Source organism: Cyphellophora europaea, assembly GCF_000365145.1.
Source record: "Cyphellophora europaea CBS 101466 unplaced genomic scaffold supercont1.12, whole genome shotgun sequence".
Classification (NCBI taxonomy): Eukaryota; Fungi; Ascomycota; class Eurotiomycetes; order Chaetothyriales; family Cyphellophoraceae; genus Cyphellophora; species Cyphellophora europaea.
The window spans coordinates 266,859-290,437 of record NW_008481800.1 but is presented as its reverse complement, the minus strand read 5'-3'; the positions used below and the strand labels follow the sequence as shown (position 1 = coordinate 290,437).

General features: G+C 54.1%; 10 protein-coding genes across 10 annotated transcripts; 3 read left to right on the top strand and 7 right to left on the bottom strand.

The window, feature by feature from the left end:
• Positions 1-805: 805 nt before the first annotated feature.
• On the bottom strand, positions 806-2,029 carry HMPREF1541_10255 (uncharacterized protein; the record flags this gene model as incomplete). Its single annotated transcript, XM_008714926.1, has 1 exon — positions 806-2,029. One exon carries the CDS (start codon positions 2,027-2,029, stop codon positions 806-808), a length of 1,224 nt encoding a protein of 407 aa, XP_008713148.1.
• Positions 2,030-3,023: 994 nt separating this feature from the next.
• HMPREF1541_10254 (uncharacterized protein) lies at positions 3,024-4,912 on the bottom strand (the record flags this gene model as incomplete). The annotated part of the gene is made up of 3 exons (XM_008714925.1): positions 3,024-3,068; positions 3,118-3,239; positions 3,307-4,912. The coding sequence occupies 3 exons, from the start codon at positions 4,910-4,912 to the stop codon at positions 3,024-3,026; spliced, it is 1,773 nt and encodes a 590-aa protein (XP_008713147.1).
• Positions 4,913-6,088: 1,176 nt separating this feature from the next.
• HMPREF1541_10253 (uncharacterized protein) lies at positions 6,089-7,830 on the top strand (the record flags this gene model as incomplete). The annotated part of the gene is made up of 2 exons (XM_008714924.1): positions 6,089-7,056; positions 7,104-7,830. The coding sequence occupies 2 exons, from the start codon at positions 6,089-6,091 to the stop codon at positions 7,828-7,830; spliced, it is 1,695 nt and encodes a 564-aa protein (XP_008713146.1).
• Positions 7,831-7,977: 147 nt separating this feature from the next.
• HMPREF1541_10252 (uncharacterized protein) lies at positions 7,978-8,577 on the bottom strand (the record flags this gene model as incomplete). Its single annotated transcript, XM_008714923.1, has 1 exon — positions 7,978-8,577. One exon carries the CDS (start codon positions 8,575-8,577, stop codon positions 7,978-7,980), a length of 600 nt encoding a protein of 199 aa, XP_008713145.1.
• A 970-nt stretch (positions 8,578-9,547) lies between these two features.
• HMPREF1541_10251 (uncharacterized protein) lies at positions 9,548-11,329 on the bottom strand (the record flags this gene model as incomplete). The annotated part of the gene is made up of 1 exon (XM_008714922.1): positions 9,548-11,329. The coding sequence occupies one exon, from the start codon at positions 11,327-11,329 to the stop codon at positions 9,548-9,550; it is 1,782 nt and encodes a 593-aa protein (XP_008713144.1).
• Positions 11,330-12,905: 1,576 nt separating this feature from the next.
• On the bottom strand, positions 12,906-13,445 carry HMPREF1541_10250 (uncharacterized protein; the record flags this gene model as incomplete). Its single annotated transcript, XM_008714921.1, has 2 exons — positions 12,906-13,394; positions 13,440-13,445. The coding sequence occupies 2 exons, from the start codon at positions 13,443-13,445 to the stop codon at positions 12,906-12,908; spliced, it is 495 nt and encodes a 164-aa protein (XP_008713143.1).
• A 656-nt stretch (positions 13,446-14,101) lies between these two features.
• On the bottom strand, positions 14,102-14,587 carry HMPREF1541_10249 (uncharacterized protein; the record flags this gene model as incomplete). Its single annotated transcript, XM_008714920.1, has 1 exon — positions 14,102-14,587. One exon carries the CDS (start codon positions 14,585-14,587, stop codon positions 14,102-14,104), a length of 486 nt encoding a protein of 161 aa, XP_008713142.1.
• Positions 14,588-15,782: 1,195 nt separating this feature from the next.
• Positions 15,783-18,645, top strand: HMPREF1541_10248 (uncharacterized protein; the record flags this gene model as incomplete). The annotated part of the gene is made up of 2 exons (XM_008714919.1): positions 15,783-17,354; positions 17,404-18,645. 2 exons carry the CDS (start codon positions 15,783-15,785, stop codon positions 18,643-18,645), a joined length of 2,814 nt encoding a protein of 937 aa, XP_008713141.1.
• Positions 18,646-19,355: 710 nt separating this feature from the next.
• HMPREF1541_10247 (uncharacterized protein) lies at positions 19,356-21,006 on the bottom strand (the record flags this gene model as incomplete). The annotated part of the gene is made up of 5 exons (XM_008714918.1): positions 19,356-19,916; positions 19,976-20,254; positions 20,303-20,359; positions 20,407-20,801; positions 20,862-21,006. The coding sequence occupies 5 exons, from the start codon at positions 21,004-21,006 to the stop codon at positions 19,356-19,358; spliced, it is 1,437 nt and encodes a 478-aa protein (XP_008713140.1).
• Positions 21,007-21,798: 792 nt separating this feature from the next.
• HMPREF1541_10246 (uncharacterized protein) lies at positions 21,799-23,422 on the top strand (the record flags this gene model as incomplete). The annotated part of the gene is made up of 4 exons (XM_008714917.1): positions 21,799-22,067; positions 22,120-22,321; positions 22,375-23,046; positions 23,096-23,422. The coding sequence occupies 4 exons, from the start codon at positions 21,799-21,801 to the stop codon at positions 23,420-23,422; spliced, it is 1,470 nt and encodes a 489-aa protein (XP_008713139.1).
• Between the last annotated feature and the right edge of the window lie 157 nt (positions 23,423-23,579).

Genomic DNA, 23,579 nt, shown 5'->3' with positions numbered 1-23,579 from the left:
GCCACGACTTGTTGCCTCTGCAGTTGCACGGCTTATATAGACATATTGAGGCTGGGGCGGTTACTCAGAAACGTCATAAAGATAAGGGACACTCATCTGTCGGCAGCGTGTGAACTAGACTGTCGACAGACCGACTATTCGTGCGAAAAAATGGTATGCAATGTTGTAGAGCCTTTCGATTCGAGAATAGACTTTGGTGTTGTGGTTGGCTGCTCAATGTTGTGCTTTACTCGATTGGGACCTGATAGCCCGTACCCCTGCCGGTGGGGAACGCCGAACAACCTCCACTGGTTCCACAAACCCTACTTCGCCTATAGTACCTGAAAGCCTCGCTAATGCTGTGGACCTCTGAGGGTCTCGGGCACCCTCTGCTCCTCGCTACCGCACCAAATTGTGCTATCACCACGCGGTTTAGTAACCCACCTCAGACTGACGGGGCAGGTTTTATCCAGAGCTTTTGGGTGGCTCAACGACAATCGCCGCTATCGCTGGGACAGTGTCATGCTGCCAGGACAACTCTGGGCCAGACACTGGGGATAGTCCAGGGCCAAACATGCTTCCCTGCCGTGGGGACTTGTTGTCGTGGTCCCATAGGCTGCTTCTTCGACTTCAAGTCACTAGCTATCTCTAATACAGCATCTCTTCGTTCCAATCATCGGGAATCGGTGCTGTCATCTACTCTCGTATTGTGTGCGTAGTTGAAGTTGTATTGGCCAATGCAGCTTAGCCTTCCTCAGCCTCCTACTCCTCCTCGACGATAGTCGTGCAACAGTCAGCCTGACGTATGCTGCGGACGCCAGTTGATTCATGCAAGCAGCAGCCTGATTCCATTCTGCCAACAGTATTGGACCCAACTAGACTGGAGAGCCGTTCCAAGGCCAGATGCGCACCGTACATCAGGTGAGGCCAGGCTCCAAATCTTTTGCTTCAAAGCACCAAGGCAAAGAAGCACGTTTTTCATTCGTTGATGCTCGTAGATGACTTCGAGGAGTGTGGCAACGCGCTCCCGTGGTAGGTCCGGTGTGGTTGTGTAGCTTTCGCAGCCCAGCACCCAGATTGGCCAAAGCATGATTGCAACTACAGCAGAGTCTACAGGGATGCGGGACACGTAGGTAGAGAGCTGGCAGCAGAGTGCGTATATCTCTGGTGCCTGCCACTCGTGGTTTGTCGCCCGTAGGAGGAAGATTCGGTTGGCAAGACCGTGACATATTGCGGCTGTGACACACCCATCGTGCGCAAACAATCTTTCAGTCTCGTAAGCACTCTCCCTGGCAAAAGTGCTGGGAACTGTGGTCAAAACGTTGGAATAGTCTGGAATCGATCGTACTGCTTGATCCAGCTGAAATGAGAGGGTTTCTTGGATCTCGTTAAACTCAAAGGCTGATACATCTTTTCTGTATAGTTGATCAATTGCCGATGTGCAGTATCCGAGAATGGAGAACATGTGCGCACAGTAGCCCAAATCAATGTCTGGTCGCAAGACTTCAGCGCCTCTCCTGGTCGCTTTGATAGCTTCGTCAAGCCAATAGCTTTTGTCCAGAATGGGGGCTTTGGCGCAGGGTACGCAACACATGATATCGGTGTATGCTAATGTTCGGACCGCGTGTTGAAACAGGGGGCTTTCGAGCTTATAGCAAGGATCCAGACGTGCTGGATGATCCAGCGAGCACTTACAGGTAAAATACTCATGGCGCTTAGAGACGAGGAAGCATGCTCCCTTGAGCAACGATTGAGTCTTGCTGAAGCTGATCTCATCGGTCGGGTGAATAATTTCTGGTCCAAGCAGGAAGAGTGATGCTACAATCGCGTCGTCGTCAAGGGCCGAGGGAAGGTTGTGGTCTTTGCCTTGTTCGCCTCTATTCGGAAGATGGGCATCGTAGGTTGCAAGTTCTTCGAGGGAGAGACGTTGAGCTTTGATAGCTTTCCTTTGTGCTAGCATGAAGGTTGAATCGGATGTGCCTCCATTGCAAAGCTGGTGTGCAGCAGCGTTGGCCAGCATGGCGCGCAGAGCCATGCGTCTGTGACCCATGGCCAAGCTTAAGAACATGAGTCGGAGATCATGAACCGACGCTGGGTCTAAACAGACCAAGCGTACGGTCATTGACAACCAGTATTCGACCAACTGCCCATCGTGCTCGCCGAAAGATTGAGTCATCAAGGGCATGAACAGTTTCAGATCTAGTGTTGCGATCTGTTCGAGCTTTTGTCCAGTGATACGCGCATCTAAGTTACGCGAGCAGAGATCTTGGAGCTCGGGCTTCGAAGAGATTTTAGTTATGGTGCCCGCTTCGACCCAGCGCAGCTTGCGACTGTATCCCTTGCAAGTTACGCCGCGGTCTGCGCATCTCAAGCATGTTGGAACGGTTTCATCACATTTTATCCGTATCGCTCGGCAGTTCGAGCATCCTTCATGCATGTGAGCTCTCCAGACCAAAGCTTTCTCCATATCAGGACCGCATACCTTTTCTGGATCGACGAAAATATGTCGCCATCCACTGAAGTCGACTATGTCCATGCAATGTGTCGAATGTGGGGAGATCGTATCGCAATGTTGGCGGCAAAGTCGTCGCTACGCATACTTGTTTAGAATCGAAGTTGAATCGATGAAAGAGCCATGATAAGACAACGTGCCCATGTCCGAACCTCGTAGCAGAAATTTTTCCAGCGTTTTCTGTTACCAATGACAACCGACCTTGCCAACGTTCTGGCCACTGGTTCAGATAAGGCAGAAAACCTTGGGCAAACCCGATTATCAACCAGCTGGAGATAAGGTCGGTTGTCGGGAGCGGGGCTTTAGAACGCGTGCACCTCTCAGAAACCTCGGGAATACTCCGCTTGCCTCGCGCATCTAAAGCACGACATTCGCAATATTTCTCAAAATCATTTGAACATGCTGTCGCATACAAGGCAACCTTCAACTACGGTGCCTCTGCGGGCCGAAGTTCACGTACGCATCCTAACGCTCTCGACAGCATGCAGGATACCCACCATATGCCAGCTACCTCATGGCTAGCACTTCGACTTCAACGCTTTGGGCGTGGGATGGCCCAAGCTTTAGCATCGTAAGTCTTTCACTTGAGTCAGTGATTGGGCGCTGTGGCATAGCGGCAGACGTACCTGGGGCCAGATGCCGTTCTTTCCAGGCGCGAGGATGCCCTTGGGATCCAGCGCGTTTTTGATTGTCTCGTTGAGCTTCATCTGTGCATTGTTGTTGAAGTTATATGTCTGTGCGATCTGGTCTGTTGGAGTGGAAGCATGCAAGGTCAGGTACTGATCATACACAATAAGGTAAGTGGACAAACGTACCCATCAACGCAATGTGCGTCCGATACTCACCCCAACCCCGCTCCGCCGCGTCCTGGATCAACGTCGAAATGACCCAGTGTGCCTTTCGACAGCTCTCTTTGTCTTTCCTATTGAACACGAGACATACGATATGATGCATCTCGCGCATTCCTACCACGAAGGTGCCAATGAAGTCCAGTCCCGCCTCCTCGCAGCGTCGCCGCGTCAATTGGTACTGGCCCACGGCATCGTCGCCGGACACTTTTGCGATGGGGGAGAAGAACAAGTGCGCTCCATTTGGGAGCCAGTCCACCCACTTGAGCTCCGTAACAGAGGGTATACCTTGGAGGGTATCGTGCCGCGTCTGTAGAACGAGATTATCTGGCTGGTCTTCGGGAAAGAAGAACTTGGCGCCTTTGATTTGGCTAAAAGCACCCTTGACAACCGACCAGAGCACGTCCCGCACAGGCTGCGGTCCATACAAAGCACCGTAGAAATTCCAGCGACCGAGGTTGAGCTTCTCGGCTATGGCGTCAAGCTCTTCGTCATTCAGCGGATTAGCGGAGTTGCTATAGGATGCACGATCGCCCATGCATGCAGCATCCATAAGGATGTGTCGTAGTGTGGGGACATTCTGGAGGACCATGGCAACACGCAAGGGCCGGATGATCTCAATGGCCTGGTGGAGGTCATCGTCACGCGGGAGCGTAATCAAGTAGGATTGATATCCGCCCGGGTTTGCCATTAGCCACACACCCATTTTCGTGATCACTCCAAGGGAGGACTGCGTGAACGAGCCATCATTATAGGGCCCAAAGCCGTAGTTGAACAGCTGCCAACAGCTGTTGGGCTCTTGCTCATGAGCTGGAGCATTGGGATCGGCATTTGGGTTGGGAAGGGCTCCCATCCCAGTTCGGACGAGCTCGCCGTTGGGGAGCACGATCTCCATTCCGCAATGCATCATATAATGGTCTCCATAGGGTGTGTAGCCCACACCACGCTCAGTGGTGTTTCCGAGGACTGAACCGCCTCCAAGGTCTGGGACGTCGATCCATAGCTTGTCGCGGAGATTGTTGTTGACGAGGTAGTCGTGCAGGTCGAAGTATGTCACACCTGGTTCCACCAGTGCGTAGGCACCATCAACGTCGACTTTGAGGATCTTGTTCATGTTGCGACCCATGTCCATACCAAGACTGCCTGATACACGAGGACTGGCACCACCATAGCCCACGTTGCGCCCAATGGAAAAGGGCCAGACTGGGATCTCGAATTCGTTGCACAACCGCATTATAGCCTGCACTTCGCCCACGTTCCGCGGCGCCACAACGGCGGACGATACAAAATCCTCCTTGTTGAAGACGTGGAACATGTCGTGGCACTTGGAGGGATCCAAGTAGGATTCTTGGGAGAGCTCTTCCATCTTGGTGATGGCCGTGACATGGTCGTCGCCGGATATGTCTGCTAAACGGCACAGAAATTCCTTGAAGCGCTTGGAGCTAATACCCGGTGGCAGGCATAAAGGGTCGCCAGCATCGCGCGGAGCGTCTCCATTTGGCCTCCGGTACGCTGCCTCTGCTGTCGGCCCGCCTACCATCTGCTCAGGGGCAAATTGCTCAGCGCCTTTCATATTTGAGATATTCTGGTAGAGTCAGAGATCGGACTGTCAATTTGGGCTGCGTGCTGCAAGTGACAGTCCTTGAGACTTTTATCCTTCAGCCCGGCTACGCACAACACCGGAAACATCGAGCCATGTTCGGATCGAGGACAACCGCAGATGAGCTTCCCCCACATCTTCTAGGACTTGTATTGTACCTGCTGCAGATCCTCCACAACATGGATCCAGCAGACCGGATCTCAGCTTCGCCTGCCATAGCATCGAATGCGGGGTCTTGCGTAGTCAAGAGAATCAAGCGACCTTGTTCGTGGAAGTGAGGAACCGTCTCAGATTCCCCCACACCCAAAATGGAAGTCGGGCAACGGGCATTCCCCAGCTTCCGCCAAGACCCCGCTTCACGGTCCCCGCTCTCCACGTTTCGACCTCTGTCCCTTGCTGCTCCCTACACAACTGACGGGGTTCCTGCACACTGCTGTCATCCACATTGAACATTGGACGGCCTCGCGGTGGCACGTCCCTCGACATCAAGTCATAGTTTCTGATGACTTGCCCTCAATGACGACGTCAAATACGGCGCCCACCCGGCTAAGCTTGCTGTAGCGATGGCAGAATCTTCAAAACTCCGCTGCTCCATCTGCAGGAAGACATATTCACGCGCCGACCATCTCAAGCGGCATGTCCGCAGTCGTAAGTTCGACTGAGGCAAGCCCGCAGACCTCTCATTCACAGATTCGTGCAGATGGCGCAGCGCGTGCTTACAAGTGCAGCTCCTGTGGGAAATCATTCCGTCGTGGGTGAGTCTAACCCCACTCTGCAGTAAAAGGGATCGGTTGACACATTGTAAGCGATGTTCTGAAGCGACATTACCAGTCCTGTCTGGATGGCTTACTGCGTGTGTCTGCGTCCCACGCGCCTCACAACGAAGCTCGCATCAAATCGACACAGGAAGAGATTTCTAAAGGATGTTTCTCACAATTCCAGATCTCGGCGCCAGATCATTCACAGACTCACCTGCCTGGGACAGACTTGGACCAAGGCGATGCGTCCATCCTACTGCAGTCGCAACGCAGTGAAGGTACGGGCGAATCTGATATACTAGACATACATGATGGACTTGCCACCACCCAAGAGCAATGGCCCGCAACAGGGAATCGGGATGTGTGGCACCCGGAACCGAGCTGCCCCAGCATGTCTGCTGATTTCTCCTTCCTCGAGACATATATCGTTTCTCAGGCTCCTACTCAATCCTTTGCCTTTCTCCTACAATTTACAAGTGGAGTTAAGCTCACGCAGGCTTTCGGAGATCCAGCACAACCTCTCAACTTCATTGGGCCGGAGATGTGTTCTAGTCCTTCGTCTTCTCGTACTGAATCTGTCTCTATCGACGACATGATTTCCTTGCCCTGGGATAAGTCCGGAGTTTTGCCCCTGACGAGTGGCCGGAATGCAATATCTTCAGGGTGTCAGACAGTCGATGGCACCTCTTTTCCCTCGACGACACACGGGACGATTTCCCTGAACCCTGTCAACAAAAGTATCCTGGTTGAGAAGTCACGGCAGATCCTGGCCGGTTTGAAGCACCTGAAGGATCTCAGTGGCTCGTGTAAGTGCCACTACACCGAGTCGCGAGACACTATCGCGGCGGACTTCTTCTCTGCATTTCGTTTGTCATCTCACCTCGACCACTATTGGTCAAACTGGCACCCCAACCTGCCCATCATCCACCGTCCATGGTTCAACGTGCTGTCCGCACCAAGCTGTCTCCTGGCATCAATGGCGATCATGGGTGGCCGTTACTCAGCTAATAGCCGAGATCAGGCAGAAAGCAGAGCTTTGTTCAATGATGTTGAGGAGCTGGTCTTTCACGAACTGAGCACCGTCATAAGCCACTTGGCCAAGATCAGCCATCTGACAAACAATCTGCAGCCACAACGCCAACATGTGCAGGCCTTGCAAGCGGCATACATTGTCTTGGTCTACCAAAGTTGGGATGGAAGTGTTGCAGATCGACACAAGGCCCGTAGGCATCGTTTCTCACAGATGATTGAAACCATGCAACTGCTTGGGATCGGCAAAGCAAAACACAGGGATTATCGTTGCACATCAGTGGACGAGTTCGACTGGCTGCAGTTTGTTGAGATGGAGGAATTGACCAGGTACAGTCCGTAATGCCTGCCACGAGAGCCTGCTGACCGTAACATAGGATATTCGTGTGGTGCTCTCTCATTGATGCAGCTTTTGTCACGTTCTATAACATAGCGCCACGACTTGGCCTAAGAGAGTTGAGGATGGGACTGCCTAGTCCAGAAACGTGCTTCGAGGCGACCTCGTCGGAAACGTGTCTGTTCGAGCTACAGAAGTGGCAGTATCAGGTTGACTTCGACGCGGAGACAACGCTTTACGACTTTCTCAAGAGTTTCTGCGGAGCCGAGATGGATTTTGCAACCCAGCTTCGTGTAGCATCTCACAGCACCATCAGTCTGTTCTGCATCGCATCTGGTGCGTATTCTTTGTCCCCTTTGCTCGTTTCCATTGATCCTTACTGCGAAGCAGCTTTCCACGTCATGCTCTTCAACTCGGACCCCGAAATTGGGGCGCTCTCACAGTACGATCCAATACTCACAGGTCTCTCCAACTGGCGCGCTGTGTGGAATCGCAAGTCGATGCTATCAGGGGAACAGATCTCACAGCAGGCAATTGGGGTGACGTCTCACGATGCAACGCGGACTGGGTTCTGGAACTACTGCCCAGAATACTGGTTGCTGGCACACGTTATCGTCAAAGAGATCATCAAGACTAAATCGGTCAACAGCAACGGGCGACCAATGCTTGCAGGAGCGTCCTCAGCGGTGTCAGGATATGATGAGATGACTCAGGGCAAGCTTCATGATTTCATCCAATCATATCAATGCGGGAGTCTGGCGTTATGAGAACGGTCCTACTTGTCGTTTTAGGACTACAACCGATCATTCCCGAGCAGATCGTCTGCAGAGATAATGGCCGCCGAGCAAGTCCGAGTGGCTCAAGATCGTGTCCTCATACTGCCGATAGTAGGGCTCAAAATCAGCACTCCATCATCAGGCATTTCCGCGCAGTAAATCCTTCAGGCCTTCCTCGTTATGGTACGATGCCAGCAAGCTCTTCTTCAGCTCTTCGATCGCTGTGCCCTGCTCCGCTTTAACCCCCTTCAACATATCACTGACCGGCCCAATAACGTGCGCGTCACTCAAGTCGAACGCAATCGCCATGAGCAACAAGCTGCTTCCCAGTGCCTCCGGGCCCTCCATCCGTCCATCCCTCGCCAGTCCGTTCATGATCATCAACAGCCGTTCAAAATCCGCATCTCCCGGCGTCACAATGCATCTTAGCACCGTATCCTCGTCGCCCACGCGATACATGTGGTGATTGCCCTTGGGTACGACGACGGGCACACCGACCTTCAGCTCCTGCACCGAGGCATCCAAGGCCTCGAGATCCGGCTTCTCATCCGTCGCGTACACGGACATGCTGCCAGAGATGAGATCGAACGTCTCGCTGAAGCGGTGGTGACGGTGCGGGGGCACCTGCGTGCCTGGCGTCATGTGCTCGATGAAGACGGTGCGCGCACCACCGTTGAGGTGTGTCGACTCCTCCAAGCGAAAACGCCGCTGGTCAAACTGGCCATGTTGCGTTGACATGGCTGCTCGATGAAGCTTCGCAGCTAGAATGAGTGAGAAAAAGCGGGGGTAACCTCGACTGCTCTCGCTGGCTCACACGAAAGAAGACTCCGCAAGAGAATAAGTGATCCTGATCGTTTCTATGTTACCAAAATCTGCCACTTTCCAGGCAAGCATGCAGCCTTTTATGTTCTTCAGATCCAATGAAGCTGTAGCAGCGTTTGGTCATCAGGCGCCCAAGCCACTGGTGGATCGTGGGCACCTCGCACCTCTAGAGCTACCATTGGATGACATGATGCCCCCACCGACAGGTGCCTCGTTCAGTGAGCACTGCGATTGGGCTACCAACCACCAAAACTGCCGCACGGCATCGGCTACTGCCAAATTGACCCTTTTGAGCTCCATACTCGCCATGCTGTGGGAAGTACGAAGTAGCCTGGCCAAACCTTGAGATCGGCCCTGGAAGCTCGTACACCTCCACGGCATGCAAGCAAAGCCCATGACCAAAACAGGTATGCTGTGCGAGGGCTCGAAAGGCACTCTTCCTCAGAAGACATCTGCCCCAAAGAGCAGCCCCAGACGGACTAGACGGCCTTGCTAGCACTCGCTATCCGCTCCTACTACTGCTTGTACCTGATGTGCTTCAGCGGGTGCAGGCCCTCAGGCACGGGCATTTTGCGCCATCATTTTTGTCGCCAGGGACAAATCCCACATTGCCAAGCCTTTCACTGCCTCCCTGGGCTTGGCAGGGCAGGACCATGGTACACCCTTCGCCGTAAGCAGTCTCCTTGATTGATTGTTGACACGATCCACACTGTAGTAGAATGCATCTTTACTAGCTCTCGAGACATCAGAGCGACTGAGCCCGTTGAAAGGGGGCAGGAAGCGAAGTTTACATTGTCTGAATCTCCTTCGAGCCCATATCACCTACTGGATACCGACGAAACTAGTTCAAAAAGGACGCACAACTAAGAAGCATAATTTGTAGACGTTATCCAACAACAGCCAGTCCCAGTAGCATCGCAACGACTACCGTCAATCGCACCGTAGAGTCTTGGAGTCTCCGTGCAGCACTGGTATCAACCGCCTCTTCCGCCGCACCTCCAGGCGACGAGCTATTGCCACTCAGAAGCTCTGTCACCCCAGCGACCTGTTCCTCACCCACCTGCTCCAGCAATTGCGGCAGATAGAAGTAGTCGTTGAACAGTACGCACTGCGGGTTCAACTCGTTCACATCATCAACCACCGTCGTCTCAGCCTCCGAGTCCACCGTCTCCGCGTTCAGCACCGCGATTGCCGGCCACGGCGCCCAACCAGGACCCCGCTCGGGATCCTTGACGAAATCTGCAAACTGCTTCTGCATCATCTCGCTGAGGGCGACGTCGATCTCGGTGGCGTTCCCCCGGTCGTAGGTCCCGAACACGTACTGAATCTCGCCGGCATGCCACGCGCCGAGCTGCGGCCATTGGGTGAATGAGTTGGTGGGCACCGTGCCGTTGAACTCGTACTCCCACACAGGCGCGTCTTGGAAAAGGGTCGTCCAGTTCGAGTGGAAGCCCGCAACGCATTTGAAGGCTAGGTCGGTGAGCAGGGCGGAGACGCGCTCGAAGTCGTTGCTGGTGTCTTGCACAGCGGGGCCGCCTTCGCCGTAGAGAGCGGCGAGTTCGGGGAACGTGCTCGAGGCTAGGGCGTCGATGGTGGTGTTGGCGATGAGCGCAAAGTAGCTGCCGTCGTCGGCTGTGTAGCCTGTCATGAGTGGGATTTTGGAGAAGTTACCGCTCAGAAATTGGGCGGCTGGGTTGTCAAAGACGGTGACGTTGTCCGGTGGGAGGGCCGAGAAGGACAGGCCGCTGTCGATGACGGTGTCCCTCGTTGTCTCTGCGTCTACTTCACGCATGCAGGCAAGCTCGTCGGCTTCTGACGTTGCATTGCAGCCAAGCAGGCCCACCAATGCCGCCCACGAGTCGACTCCGGTATTCAACAACAGAGGAAGGTCTGCGCCTCTCGACATCTGGATTGCAGCCCGGAACGGAGGCTCGTCGCCGAAGGCGAGCATCAAGTTACTGACAGAAAGTGCGCCCGCTGACTCGCCCACGATAGTGACCTTTGCAGGATCACCGCCGAAGGCCTCGATATTGCGCTGCACCCAACTGAGAGCGAGGTGCTGGTCTAACTGACCAGGGTTGCTCTCTTCGACTGACAGTGCTGGCGACGTCGGCTGGCCAAACACATTGACACGGTAGTTGGCCGCCACGACGATGATATCCTGGTTAGCTGCCAGGTACGTGCCGTCGTACAGTGGCATCGAGACCGCGCCAGACAGACTGCTGCCACCATAGATCCAGAAGAGGACAGGTAGACCCTCGGCATCCGCCGGCGCGTAAACACTCAGATATAGACAGTCTTCGCTCTCGCTCGGAGGCGGTGGGTTGTTGAATAGAAGATGCGCCAATTCTGTCGTGTTAGACTCATCTCGGCCATGGACTTGCATGCACGCCGGCGGCTGCTGGGTTGCCTCGTACGGGTCCGTCCAGGACTCAACTTGTTGAGCTGGACTAAAACGTAGCTCGCCGATAGGTGGCTGTGCAAAAGGAATCCCAAGGTACTGGTTGACTGTGATATCTGAACCGGCGACGATGGTCTGTGTGCCTATGACTGGACCAGAGTCAATACTCGCTGACGGGTAGCCCGAGGTAGATGAGGGTTCTTGGGCAGCGGCGAGAGGGATCGCCAGCGTCACTGACGCGGCAATGAGGGCTTTAACCGTTGACATTGGGCTGTGTGAAGCGTCGTAGGGGGTTCCTGTGACTGTAGCTTGTGAAGCAATAAGATGCTTCTCGGGCATGAACGCGGCGAGGACGGCTTATTTAGCTATGGCCAACCTGGTGGATCATGATCTTTGCAATGACGGCAAAACAACCCATTTTGAGCCTCAAGTACGCGCCCAGAGTCTCCATCTAAGTGTCTGCCAAGTTCATGCTTGATAAGCGAATTTCTGCGTTGGTTACTAGCAATGGTGAATCAGCAATTTGGGCCTCTGTATGGCGGGAAATGCCATCCATCATATGGGCACGTACTTACGTGAGAATATACGGTTACGAAAGCATGTGGCAGCGATCCGTGCTGCCTGTTCGGGTATGTAGAGGCCAAGATCCCGCCATTGCAAAGCTACGCCAAGGTCTCAAGTTGTGCCCGCTGCGCTGGCCTGAGGCTAGCTTTACGTACGAAAGAGATGATAGGAATCTGTCAAGCCGGTACTGATGCGGGAGGGTCGGCGAAGAAAGAGACAGGGAGTCCTTTGATGTAGCGCATAGCGCCCACGGTTGATGTTTCTGGACGGATCTCCGGGCGGCTCATGAGCTCAATGTCCGTTTCGTCAACGAAGTCGTAGTCAACTGGCAGGGCCAGACAGTACCACTGAGTCGGCACAACTATTTTATCACGACTATAGTGGCAACCAATTAGGCATGTTCAAATCGAAGAATTGTCACAGCGTTCAATTCTCAACTTGGAAGAGGTGACTTTCCAGAGGCGGAGCGCCAAGACACTGCAGCTCTACTGGTACGCCAAACGGTAATATTACCACAGTACGGGTGCGAGCCTATCACGATGAGGTTGACACAGCAACGAATACCTTCATAGCGATTGCGCATTGGCGGAAGCTTCAGCACGGTCCTCACACCAGCTGCGGCCAACAATCCGCTACGAGGGTTCTGCAGCAGCCGATACTAAGTGAGATAAACGAAGAGGGTCTTCCGTTCTCGACGTTGAGATGCCTGCCTTTCGACATTGCAGGTTTGTTCCCACTGAAAGTCATTAGTTGCTGATACGGCAGACGACTTGCCCGGCGTAACGGGATGACACTACTCTCTAACCCGAATTGCCCGTTGAAAGTCATTGCTTGCTAGATACGGCAGGCGACTTGCCCAGCATGGCGAGACGATGCTAATTTCTAACCCGAATTCCCCGCTGAAAGCTGTTTGGTGGCTAGAGATGGAAAGTCAGCTGCCTCTTTTGGGCAACAGACGTCGGGTAATAGATTCACATTAGATGAAAAGCTGTTTGAGCTAGAGCTGCGGAAGTGAGCGTCTCCAGACTGCTTGAGGTTCCAGATTGGTCGTACGTCTCACACAAGGTGACCAGTTTCGGACGTGCTGGTCTGTATGTCGTTAAATGAAGGTTATCGCCTTGAGCTACAGATCCCATGCTATTGGAGAAGCTTCTATACCAAGGTCGGTCTCGTGCCACTTCCGGTAATCATTCTTCTGCTATCTCTTTGATTTTCTCTAAGTCCTACCGGACCGAATATCGTTGGTGATGCGTACTCAAGGTCCGGGAACGCCGATGACTTAACCTTGCTTCCCCATTTTCCGGTCGACCTTGGGGTTATAAGCATTGACATTGCCAAAAGGCCAGCCACTAGTCCGCTTATCGGCACCCGTTCGTTTGCTCACATGGCTGGCGGCACCCGAGAAGACAATTACCCAGATGCCAACGGAGCACAGGAAGCCATAGCCTATGAGGCCCAGGATGAGACCAGTGGTATTTGTCGGGGTTTCGCCCAGGCGACTGGTTAAGGTCGTGTAGTAAATATAGATGTAGATAAAGGACGAAACGTGGTAGCCTGTCAATGGGTATGGCGATTGACTGGATAGTAGGGTGAACGCAACGAGGCTGAGCTGGGATAGAGCCAAGAAGCGGCAGAAGTAGAGCTCGGGCTCCGTGGTGACATGATTATCCGGTGCAAGTAATGCAACGATGAGTTTCGGCGTTAGGAGCAGAGGCATTGATTGAAGTGCGAGCCATGCAGAGGATGCGTAGGCGTAGAATGATTGGGACTGTTGGGATTAACGGGTGGCTCTGAAGATCGCAAATGTACTTACGTCCATGCCGGTCACGATGTAGTCTACCGACGAGTCTACAGTTAAAGCGAGGGTAGCGAGCTAGGGATTGGCTGCGTTTAGATGTCGATGATGGACAAGACAAAACAAGTCGTAGCATGCTCAAAGCGGACACAAGGCAACCATGACGTCACCTATAGTGAAGCTGTCGCTCACTGTTGCTGCTGCCACACTACGCCACAACGCTTAACTGCCCGCTACCCTGCTCAACTGAAGATCTCCCCCGGAGACGCTGGATGATCTGCCCAAGTCATGTGTCCCCATACCCGCTTCATCCGGAGGGGCCCCGGAGACTCGGCAGCGCAAGGTTTAGGGCCATCTGAATCTGACCACATCTTGGGCGACTCGGTTGATGCTGTCAGTAATTGCCATCGCGAATAAGGCAACTGTGACGTGGGTGACAACGACTTGCTAACCAAAGATGGGACGCCGCAAGATACCCACTGTACCCAAAGCATACTACGTTAGGTTTCAGGCCCATCGAGATCCTGCTTGACCTGTCGCTCTGCACAAGATGAGCGGCTGCCACGTCGACCGAAGGTATAAGATGCAGCTCTTCTGAAATGGCTGCAAAGACTGCTCCTTGTTCTTCCCGAAGTCAGTGCTTACTTCAAACCTGAAGTCAGGTCAGAATATCCATCTCTTCAACCGACCATGCAAGTCCGACTCACTCTTCTCCTCGCACTTGCGAATCCCCTGCTAGCCCAAAACCCGGCCAGCTCCGACACATCTAGCTTGGCGTCACTCGGGTCCTCCCTCGCGTCAGCTGCGTCGTCGGCCACATCCGGCCTGGAATCGTCCCTCTCCTCCCTCTCCGAGTCGCTTAGCAGCGACCTTTCGTCCATTACCTCGAGCCTATCCAGCGCGGCGGCGAGTGGGTCAAGCTCTTCAGGGACCAGTGCACTCGAGAGTAGTGCAAGTGCAGCTGCCAGCAGTGCACGTAGCTCGGCCAGTGAAGCAGCGAGCAGCGCCACCCAAGCGGCTACCAGTGCACTCGACAGTGCCACGAGCACTTCCGCCGGTCTTGGCGCTCTCGCGACTGCTGCGCCCGGACTTCTGGGTGCTGGCTTCTTGGGTTTGGCTGCCTTCTTGTAAGAGCTGTGAGGAGATGTGAGCGGATGGGTGAACATGGCAATGCGGGAATGACATGGTGTGGTGATGATTTCGGAGCGTGGAAAGGGCGCTTGATCCGTGGTCTGGCTGTATGGCTTCATTCAAATCGCGGCAATGTTGTCCAATGGCCACGGTGGGAAAAGATCTATAACTGCACCCAAATCGAAGCTCCTTCACGGCGACTGTTCGTCCAAGCATTGACCTCAACCGCGCGTACCTGCAGTGCCTTGTCTTGAGCTGCCTGACGATCTCTCGCACTCATTACTAGAATATAAATGCAAAACAGTCCAGCGAGTTTCTATGTGAAGTGTGCGACTACAAAGTCCTGCCCCAGTCTTGCGGACAGCCACTGGTATGTCCAGATGGCAATTACAGCAATCCCGCCGCAGCGCTGAAGCATGTGTGGGTGTTGATGTCCTCATCGGTCCCCACGCATCGGCTCAAAGTACCCAACCTCAAACAAGTGCAGATGAGGCTACTCGCAATGTCATGGCTCCACGGTCCAATGAACTGCTAGTAAGTAGGAATTCTTGCAGAACAGACATGCTAGTGAAGCACACGTCATGCCATGCGGATGGTCCCTTGCACTCGGAAGGCACGGACGAAGCACGTAGTCGTAAAACGGTGTTGCCTGGCGCGAGCAGGTAGCCGAAAGAAGTGTCCGAGCGTCCGTGGTCTTTTCCTCCAGGCCACATCTCCTGGCTCTCCTGTTCGTTATGCTATTCGAGTGGAAAGAACGTAGATTAGCTCTCATGACAGTTATTGGATCTCATTCATCCATAAAACCATCCAAGTTGTATCAGAGTTGTTGTTGTCCTTAGTCATTGCAGACCGTGCCCGAGAGTCGCTGAGTCAGCGCCTATAGCCGATCGTCTGGCGCCGAGAGATCCTTGTCCACCCTCGCCCTTGCCGCCTCGCGCAGCGGCACGCCTTGCACCCCACACGTCTTCTTTCGCAAGCAGTCTTCCTCTTTGCAGTCCCACGCTCTCGCCGTCTTATGTACCACTGGAAGCTGGAGTCAACTCGCAACCATCTAAGAAGGTCCATGCGCATAGTAATCGTTCTACTCGCAACCACGAGCGCAGCTGTGCCGTGACCCCCCGAGGGTTCCATCCCACTGACCTGCACCCCGATCCCACGAACCCACACCTCCTGCTGAGCATAAGCCAACCACTATAAGCGCAAACGGCGCCGCGCCTTACCGTCCCAGCTATGGCGCAAGAAGAATCACCGCAGACTCCTTCTAGTGACGATTTCTTCAACCAGCCGGTCTCGTCAAATCAGAGTGCCGGTCAGCCCACTTCACAACCAGTCCCGCCCAACGAATCTATACCGCGACCCAAGCGCATAGCCTGCATCTTGTGCCGGAAAAGGAAACTCAAGTGCGATGGCTCCAAGCCAAGCTGCAGCACTTGCTCGCGACTGGGACACAATTGTGAATACAATGAGGAGAGGAAGAAATCCGGCCCCAAGCGCGGCTATGTGAAGTTGTTGGAAGCCCGACTTAAGCAGGTCGAGAATCTGCTCGAGACCAGGGACACACCTTCCAATAATGCAGTCCCCGCCACCGATCCGGACAGAATCACCATACCTGGGGACCAGATACCAGCCGATCCATCCATGCATATGAACCTCGATCCCTCCTTTACCGACCCTACCTTGATCCCCGGGGACTCTGCATTTGCCTTTGGCGGCGCTGATGACTTCTCCTGGGAAATGATCGGCCTGGGGCTGGAAGAGGCGCTACCATCGCCGGAAGTCGTGGACGAACTCAACCAGATTTATTTCGAGAAGATACACCCTTCGCTACCCATGATACACAAAGCACGTTTCTATGCCGCCATGGAGCTGGCACCACATATGCGACCCGCTGTGTGCTTGAGATATGCTATGTGGGCTCATTCGGCGTCGGTCACTGCCAAATACTATTCATTTGCCGAGCATTTTTACGCCCGAGCGCGGAAGTATGCTGAACAGGATGAAATGCGGGGGCACGGAGAAAGCATCATCACTCTTGCGCACTGCCAGGCTTGGACTTTGCTGGCGTGCTACGAGTTCAAGCTGATCTACTTTCCCCGCGCTTGGATGAGTATCGGCAGAGCAGCCAGTCTGGCCTTGATGATGGGCTTACATCGCCAAGATCGAGTTGGCCTGGATGTCAAACAGACGCTGCCTCCGCCCCGGGATTGGATCGACCGAGAAGAACGGAGGCGAACATTCTGGATGGCTTTCTGTCAGGACAGATACGCCAGCATTGGCACCGGCTGGCCCATGAGAATAGACGAGCAGGACATTTTGACAAATCTACCGGCCAGCGACGAGGCGTTTCATTCAGGCAAGTCAGAGCAAACAGGCCAACTTGCAGACATACTCAACGGCCTGGGAACCGACACCATTTCTTCATTCAGCGGAGTCATCCTCATGGCAACTTTATACGGCCGGAATTTAACGCATTTACACCGTCCCAATGATAACGACAATGATCACGACCTGAATGGCGAGTTTTGGAAACGGCATCGTCAGCTGGATAATATTCTTCTCAACATTTCACTTTCCATGCCGTCCACGCTTCGACTTCCCGGAGCCCTCAACGACGCCAATGCTATTTTCTGTAATATGAATATTCACACCGCAGCCATCTGCCTTCACCAAGCCGCCATTTTCAAAGCTGATAAGCATCAGCTCCCCGCACAGATCAGCGCCGAGTCTAAACGCCGCTGTATTGTCGCCGCGGATCAAGTCACCAACATTATGAAGATGATCAGCCATCTCGATCTCTCCCTCGTACGCCATCCGAACCTTATTCAATTCTGCACCATGCTGACGTTACTAGATGAATCCTTTCCTCGCTTTCTGCCTGTACGTTGCCGCACGTGTCTTCGTCCAGTACCTCAAGTCCCGCAAAGAAGATCAAACCGTTATGTCCGCTCTTCAATTCTTGCTCTCTGCCATGCACGTTCTGAAGGTCAAAAACCCACTTACTGAATCTTTCCTTGTGCAACTTGACGTCGATCTCGAAGGTAGTGGCCTTAACATCCCAACTTCTGCATCGCGCTATAAGTTTGGACAACAGCGTCCTCCTGGTGAGATTCCTGTTGGCACCGATGCCGTCCACTGCGTCCCGCTGTACGAGATCCGTGAGTCGCAGACCGTGGGACAGACGGACCGGCAATACGGCGGGGCCGCCACCAACAATTCCAACAAGAACACTGCAGAGAGCGGCGGAGATTATCACCATCCCTGGCCAACCAACAACAGCTCCGCCTCCGAGTACCCAAACCTCTACGGAAACCTCAACACTAACAACCCTTCACCGGGCACCAATTCCGCACAGCGTCCGCGCGGCCCACATGGCCAACAAGAAAAAATGGCTCACTTTGGTCCGATACCCGACTTCAACGGCGCTGATGACCTGGTTTTCGGCACTGGCCAGCACGCGCACAACATGCCCACACAAGTGCCACGCGGCGGCGGCGTCAACTCGTCCTCGGGCCCAAGCCCCAACTTCAGCAGCAATGGTACCAATACTCTGAGCGCTTCCGGTGGTGACAGCTCGCACTCGGGGCAGCCAACGCCCAGTACCACGAGTCTGCCCTACCACGGAGGCGACTTCACGCCGCCGGACGGGGTGGGAGGCTTGTTCGGCGGTGGCAGCGGTAGTAGCAATAGTAAGATGGGCCAGAACGCGCACGGAGGAAGTGGTGGAGTTTCAGCAGCAGCCGGTAGTGGAGGGGATATGGGTCAGAGCTATTTCGACGCCAATACTGATCCACTCGCGGGCATCCGCGTCTTCGGCATGGACCCGGGTCAGAGCTGGAACATGAATCTTGGGGCACGCGACCAGAATGGTAACAGTAACATTAATAACGCCGGCGGAACGGCTCCGAGTGGCGACCAGCAACAGCAGCAACAAACCCAGACGCCCATGACGGACTTTGGCTTCGGCCGGACGGGCATGACTCCTGGAGCTACAGGCATGACGCCCTTACCGGAGAGTCTGTGGGCGCACGCGGAGGGGGGCGATTGGATGTATGGCGGGTGGGGTGCAGGCGGAGGAGGGGGTAATGGTACTTGACGTCAAGCGAGCGGACAGGGCGGTAAGAAGAGGGAATGGGAGCGAAAACGTGCTTATCTGGGAGTATAGAACCGGTTGGTGGGCCGGTGGGTTACATTGAGCCGGGATCGATATGGTTCTTATGAATAGCATTTTTAGCGACGGCGTCATCGGGTTGAAATGTTGGCTTTGTCGCACACCGCGCACTGCACATGCTTGAGATGTTTGGATGGCTCAAGCTATACTGGTTTGCATTTGGGGGCATATCGGCGACTTTTCGAGTACTGCGGTCTCGGCGGTCGATTGGGTTTGGGCAATGAATCTATCCTCCCTACTTCACACATGCTACCGCAGGAGTGGTTATCTCGCGTTCCGTTTGCATCTCAATTATCTTGTCAGGCTGGAACCGACTTGGATGAATCCGTGGTCGGCGTAGCGCCACAGCCAGAGTTGTCGCTGTTAAAGCCAAGCTGGTTGCCTCGTTGCCTTGCCGACACGCCCAAGCATGGCCAAGACGTGGCACGCACTTTGAACTTTGACTCTGGCCTTGTGTAGTCGGAGTTTCTTTCAATCGGGGATCAAGGTATGAAAGATCGATACCTCATACGTCTTGGAAACGTGCAAACTCCCTACATGGTCTACGGCATAGCTACTACTAGCATGTTCGAGCTGCCAAAAAAAAGATAACCCTGTCCCTACTTGCTGATCTAGGCTGCCATTCACCAGCGACGTCACACCGCATAGCGATACTGCGGCCGCGCCGCCATGCCCGGCGCATAGGCCAACTCCCCCGCGTCCAGCTTCTGGTTCAATCTTGCATAGTACTGCCGCATGAACACGGCCGCCACCACGAACGCCGCCTGCGTGCACCCGACCGTGATCAGCGCGGGCGCGTAGACGGGCGCATCCTCGGCGCGGAATGTCAGCGAGGAGACGATGCCCGCGGCGTTCATAGCCATGTAGTTGAGGCCGAGGGCAACGGCGCGCCCCGTCGTGGTGGGGGTGTTGGTGGCGAGCCAGACGGGGACGATGTTGCTGGAGACGAAGGTGAAGGAGGTGGTGAGGTAGGTGAGGAAGTAGCCGACTTGGACGTGGTGCACGAGGTCGAGGGCGCCGAGCAGGATCCAGGCGACGAGGGCGATGACGGTGGCGCCGCAGGCGAAGGTGGCGCGTTGTTGGTAGCGGTCCGAGAGCCAGACGGTGCTGAGTTGCAGGACGGAGGCTGTGAGGTTGGGCCCCACGGTGTAGAGGTTGGCGGTGGTGGCTTTGACTGTCAGTCTTTTGATGATGGTCTAGCGAGCGTTAGTGAGATCGTTGCTTGTTGGGGGACACCCTCGAGAGTTTTGCTTACAGGTAGGAAGTTGGAGCTGCTGGCGACGCCCACGCCGTACATCAGCGCCATGAAGGCGAATGCCCATGTTTGCCATTGTTTGAGTTGAGCTTTGGCGTCCTCCCAGCGGAACTTCTTGTCAATGTCCTGTGAGTCTAGCTCCAGGCGATACTTTGCCAATCGCACTTCATCCTCTGTGTAGAAACGTGACTTCTCTGGGCTGCGTGGTGCACAAAGGTACAAGTAGATAGCAACGCCGATCGTGATCGAACCTTCGATGATGAACAGGTATTGCCATCCCTAGTCGACAGTTAGTGGTTGTAGCGGAACCCTGATTGCAAAACGTACGTGAAGACCTTTGTCCCACTGGAAGACTCCCCATGAGATCAAGCCACTTACGGCTCCCTGGCTCGACGTCAGCATTTTGTTAGGCCGGTAACGCATGCACATACCGCGATGAAACCCATCTGGCCAATCCATGATACACGAAACCCCATCTCCTTTCGCGTATAGAATAAAGATAAGTAGTACACCTCGCACGGCTTATACGCCGCTTCGAGGACACCCATGAAGATCCTGGTGGTCATGATGCCTCCAAAGTTCGTTGCTCCTGCTGCTCCCATCGTACAGGCTCCCCAACCGAAGATTGCGAATGGGATGATCACGGACGCGTTATACTTCTTCGCCAGGATGGACCAGGGAATGTTGCAAAGCGCGTATGGAACGTAGAACAAGACCAGTAAAAGCGAGAATTGGTTGCCGACCATGCCTAGGTCATCCTCGATGCCATCTGTCTTGGCGTTGCCTAGATTGGCACGGTCTAGGGTATGGGTGAAGTAGGCCAATGCTGTGAGTATTGTCTGATCAGTCGAGCGATGCAATAGAGGACAACGCGGGTGTAGCTCACCTAGGCCTGGCATCATCAACAGATCCGTCTTTCTGACGAGTCTCTTCTCCCTCGCAGCATCGTTCTCAGTGGGAGGTGCTTCTGAGGACTGACTATTCACTGATACTGCACCTAGTTCTTTCTCGTTTTGGGTCGGTGCAGACATTTTTAAAAAGAAGAATGGGAGTATCAGATATCGGATGGCAGCAGCGGCGTCGTAGGGAACTTAAGATAACGCTTTTATCTATCCACCACCGGCAAAGCTCTCCGCGTAACATGCAGGCCGGTCCAGCCCAGCACGCAAGAGGCGAGATGCTGTGCCGGACACTTTCCATCTGACATATGCCGTGGGTGCAGACCCCAGAGGAAATCAGGGACATAAAGTTACTTTCCAACGTCGAGTATGGTAATAACACCATTACCCACCGACACCCGTCTGATGGCACGCAAACTACGTCTCGATATGGCAAGACTCACGCCAAGTGATAATGTCGTGATATTGGAGAAGTCTTACGTGCACGCTATCTGGGACTTGTCAAGAAAATGGCACGCAGCTCATTGGTTCATACGGTATACTGTCATTTCAACTGCACCTTATCTCCTCCGTACTGCATGAAGATGGGTGGCGGTTCACCGCCGATGTGCCGCTATCGAGCATGGTGGTGCTAAGAGTCATCTACCGATTGACATTGTTGGGTGCAGCGGTTGACCGGCGATGGCCCGCGCTGCGGGACCGCCCTTTCATGGTGTCTTGTAACGGACCCTCTGTATCTTTCATGCACGTTGCTGCTCGGATATCGGTCTTCTAGCCTTGGGTAGAGAGGGGTCGCGTGGACATGAGCGGCTCATCAGGCCGATCTCGCTGCTTAGCAGGAATGGTCGGTAGCTCAGCTGCTGTTATGCGTGAAGTCTCGAGACCTTCTCTGGCCAGCGGCGTTAGATGTGCTGCCTTAGCGATATGACAGAGGTACGAAGCAGAATCCCACGCACTTCCGCATCAGAGGGCAATTCTGAAGACATTGCTCCTCCAAGCAATGCTCTTATTGTCCGCAGCTCTGACCGGCGACGGGGCTGGCTTAGCAGATGGCGGGAAGGTATAGGTCTCCTTGGGATCTCGGTCTTGCTAAGTCAAATCACTGGACTGAGTAGTTGGATCATCCCTGGTGAGCAGCCAGCTGCTCCAGGAGACTACGCCGAGAGGACAAGGCGAGTACTTAAGGCACATCCGTAAGGACATCCTACGCTCATATCGTGGCATTGCTGATCTAGTCGTGTACAGGCTTATTGATGGCCATAATGACTTCCCTTGGCTGCTTCGGGTTGAACACCACAACCGACTCTACAGTGGCGACTTTGACCCCAATCAGCCACTACTGGGACATACCGATATTGGCAGGATGCGTCAAGGAATGATGGGGGGCCAGTTCTGGAGCGTATATGTCCATTGTGATGCTGCTCAGAGACACTTTGAAGACGCTACGGTATGCAACTCCAGTGCATCGCCTGCTCCGTTCTGACTCGGCAATGTATGCAGTGGCTTGTTCGAGATACGCTTGAGCAGATTGATGTGGCCAAGAGATTCATCGCCCAATACCCACAACACTTTTCGTATTGCGATACTTCATCATGTGTCCAGAAGGCTTTCAAACAAGGTCGAATCGCGAGTATGCTTGGCATCGAAGGAGGTCACCAGCTGGGAGGCTCTATCGCAGCTCTTCGACAGGCGCACGCTTTGGGTGTACGGTATATCACGACGACTCACAATTGTGATAACGCATGGGCTACCTCAGCCTCGACAGTGGCTGCCGGTGGACTGGACAGGGGCCTCACGGCTTTCGGGAGCGCTTATGTGCGCGAGATGAATCGATTGGGTATGCTACTTGACTTGTCCCACGTCTCTCACCAAACGATGCGGGACGTGCTGTCGTTGACTAGAGCCCCTGTTATCTTCTCGCATTCTGGAGCATACTCAGTCACTCCTCATCTGCGCAACGTCCCAGACGACGTGCTGCATCGCTTGCGAGAGAACGACGGCATAGTAATGGCGGTCTTCGTCAACCGCTTCCTCAATATGAAGGATCCAAGTTCTGCAACTATACACGATGTGGTGGACCATATATGGCATCTTGCTACTGTGGTGGGCTGGGATCATGTTGGCTTGGGATCTGACTTCAGTGGCACGCCACACACTCCGAGTGGACTTGAGGTGAGACTGATCGCTCCCACATCCCCAAGACGTACTGACTAGTTAAAAGGACGTATCAAAATACCCAGACCTGATGCAGCTTCTCATGGCGAGAGGTGCTACAGATGATCAGATACGTGGTTTAGCGGGCGAGAATCTGCTTCGAGTCTGGGCAAAGGTCGAGCAGAGGGCCAGGGACATCCAAATGGAGGGTCACAAACCTGTGGAAGAAGAGTGGGAAGGCCGAGAGTGGCATCATGCGTACAAATCCTCGCCCTACATGATGCGAAAAACTCGTGAAAAGGCGGCTTTGGAAGACTGGGGAGAGCCGAATCAGTTCAGCGTCAACAAAGCTGGCAAGCACCAGCCAATTGTGAAGGAAGATAGATACATATGAGAGCAGCGACAGGAGGGAAATCTGCTCCCAACCAAGCACAATGCTACAGTTCTGCACGGATAAACGTTTCAATAGATCATCTGTATGGCTAGGAACCTCCAGCCAGTCAGAGACTCCTCAAAGATAGCCACTTAGATCTCTTTGATGTTCCCCACTC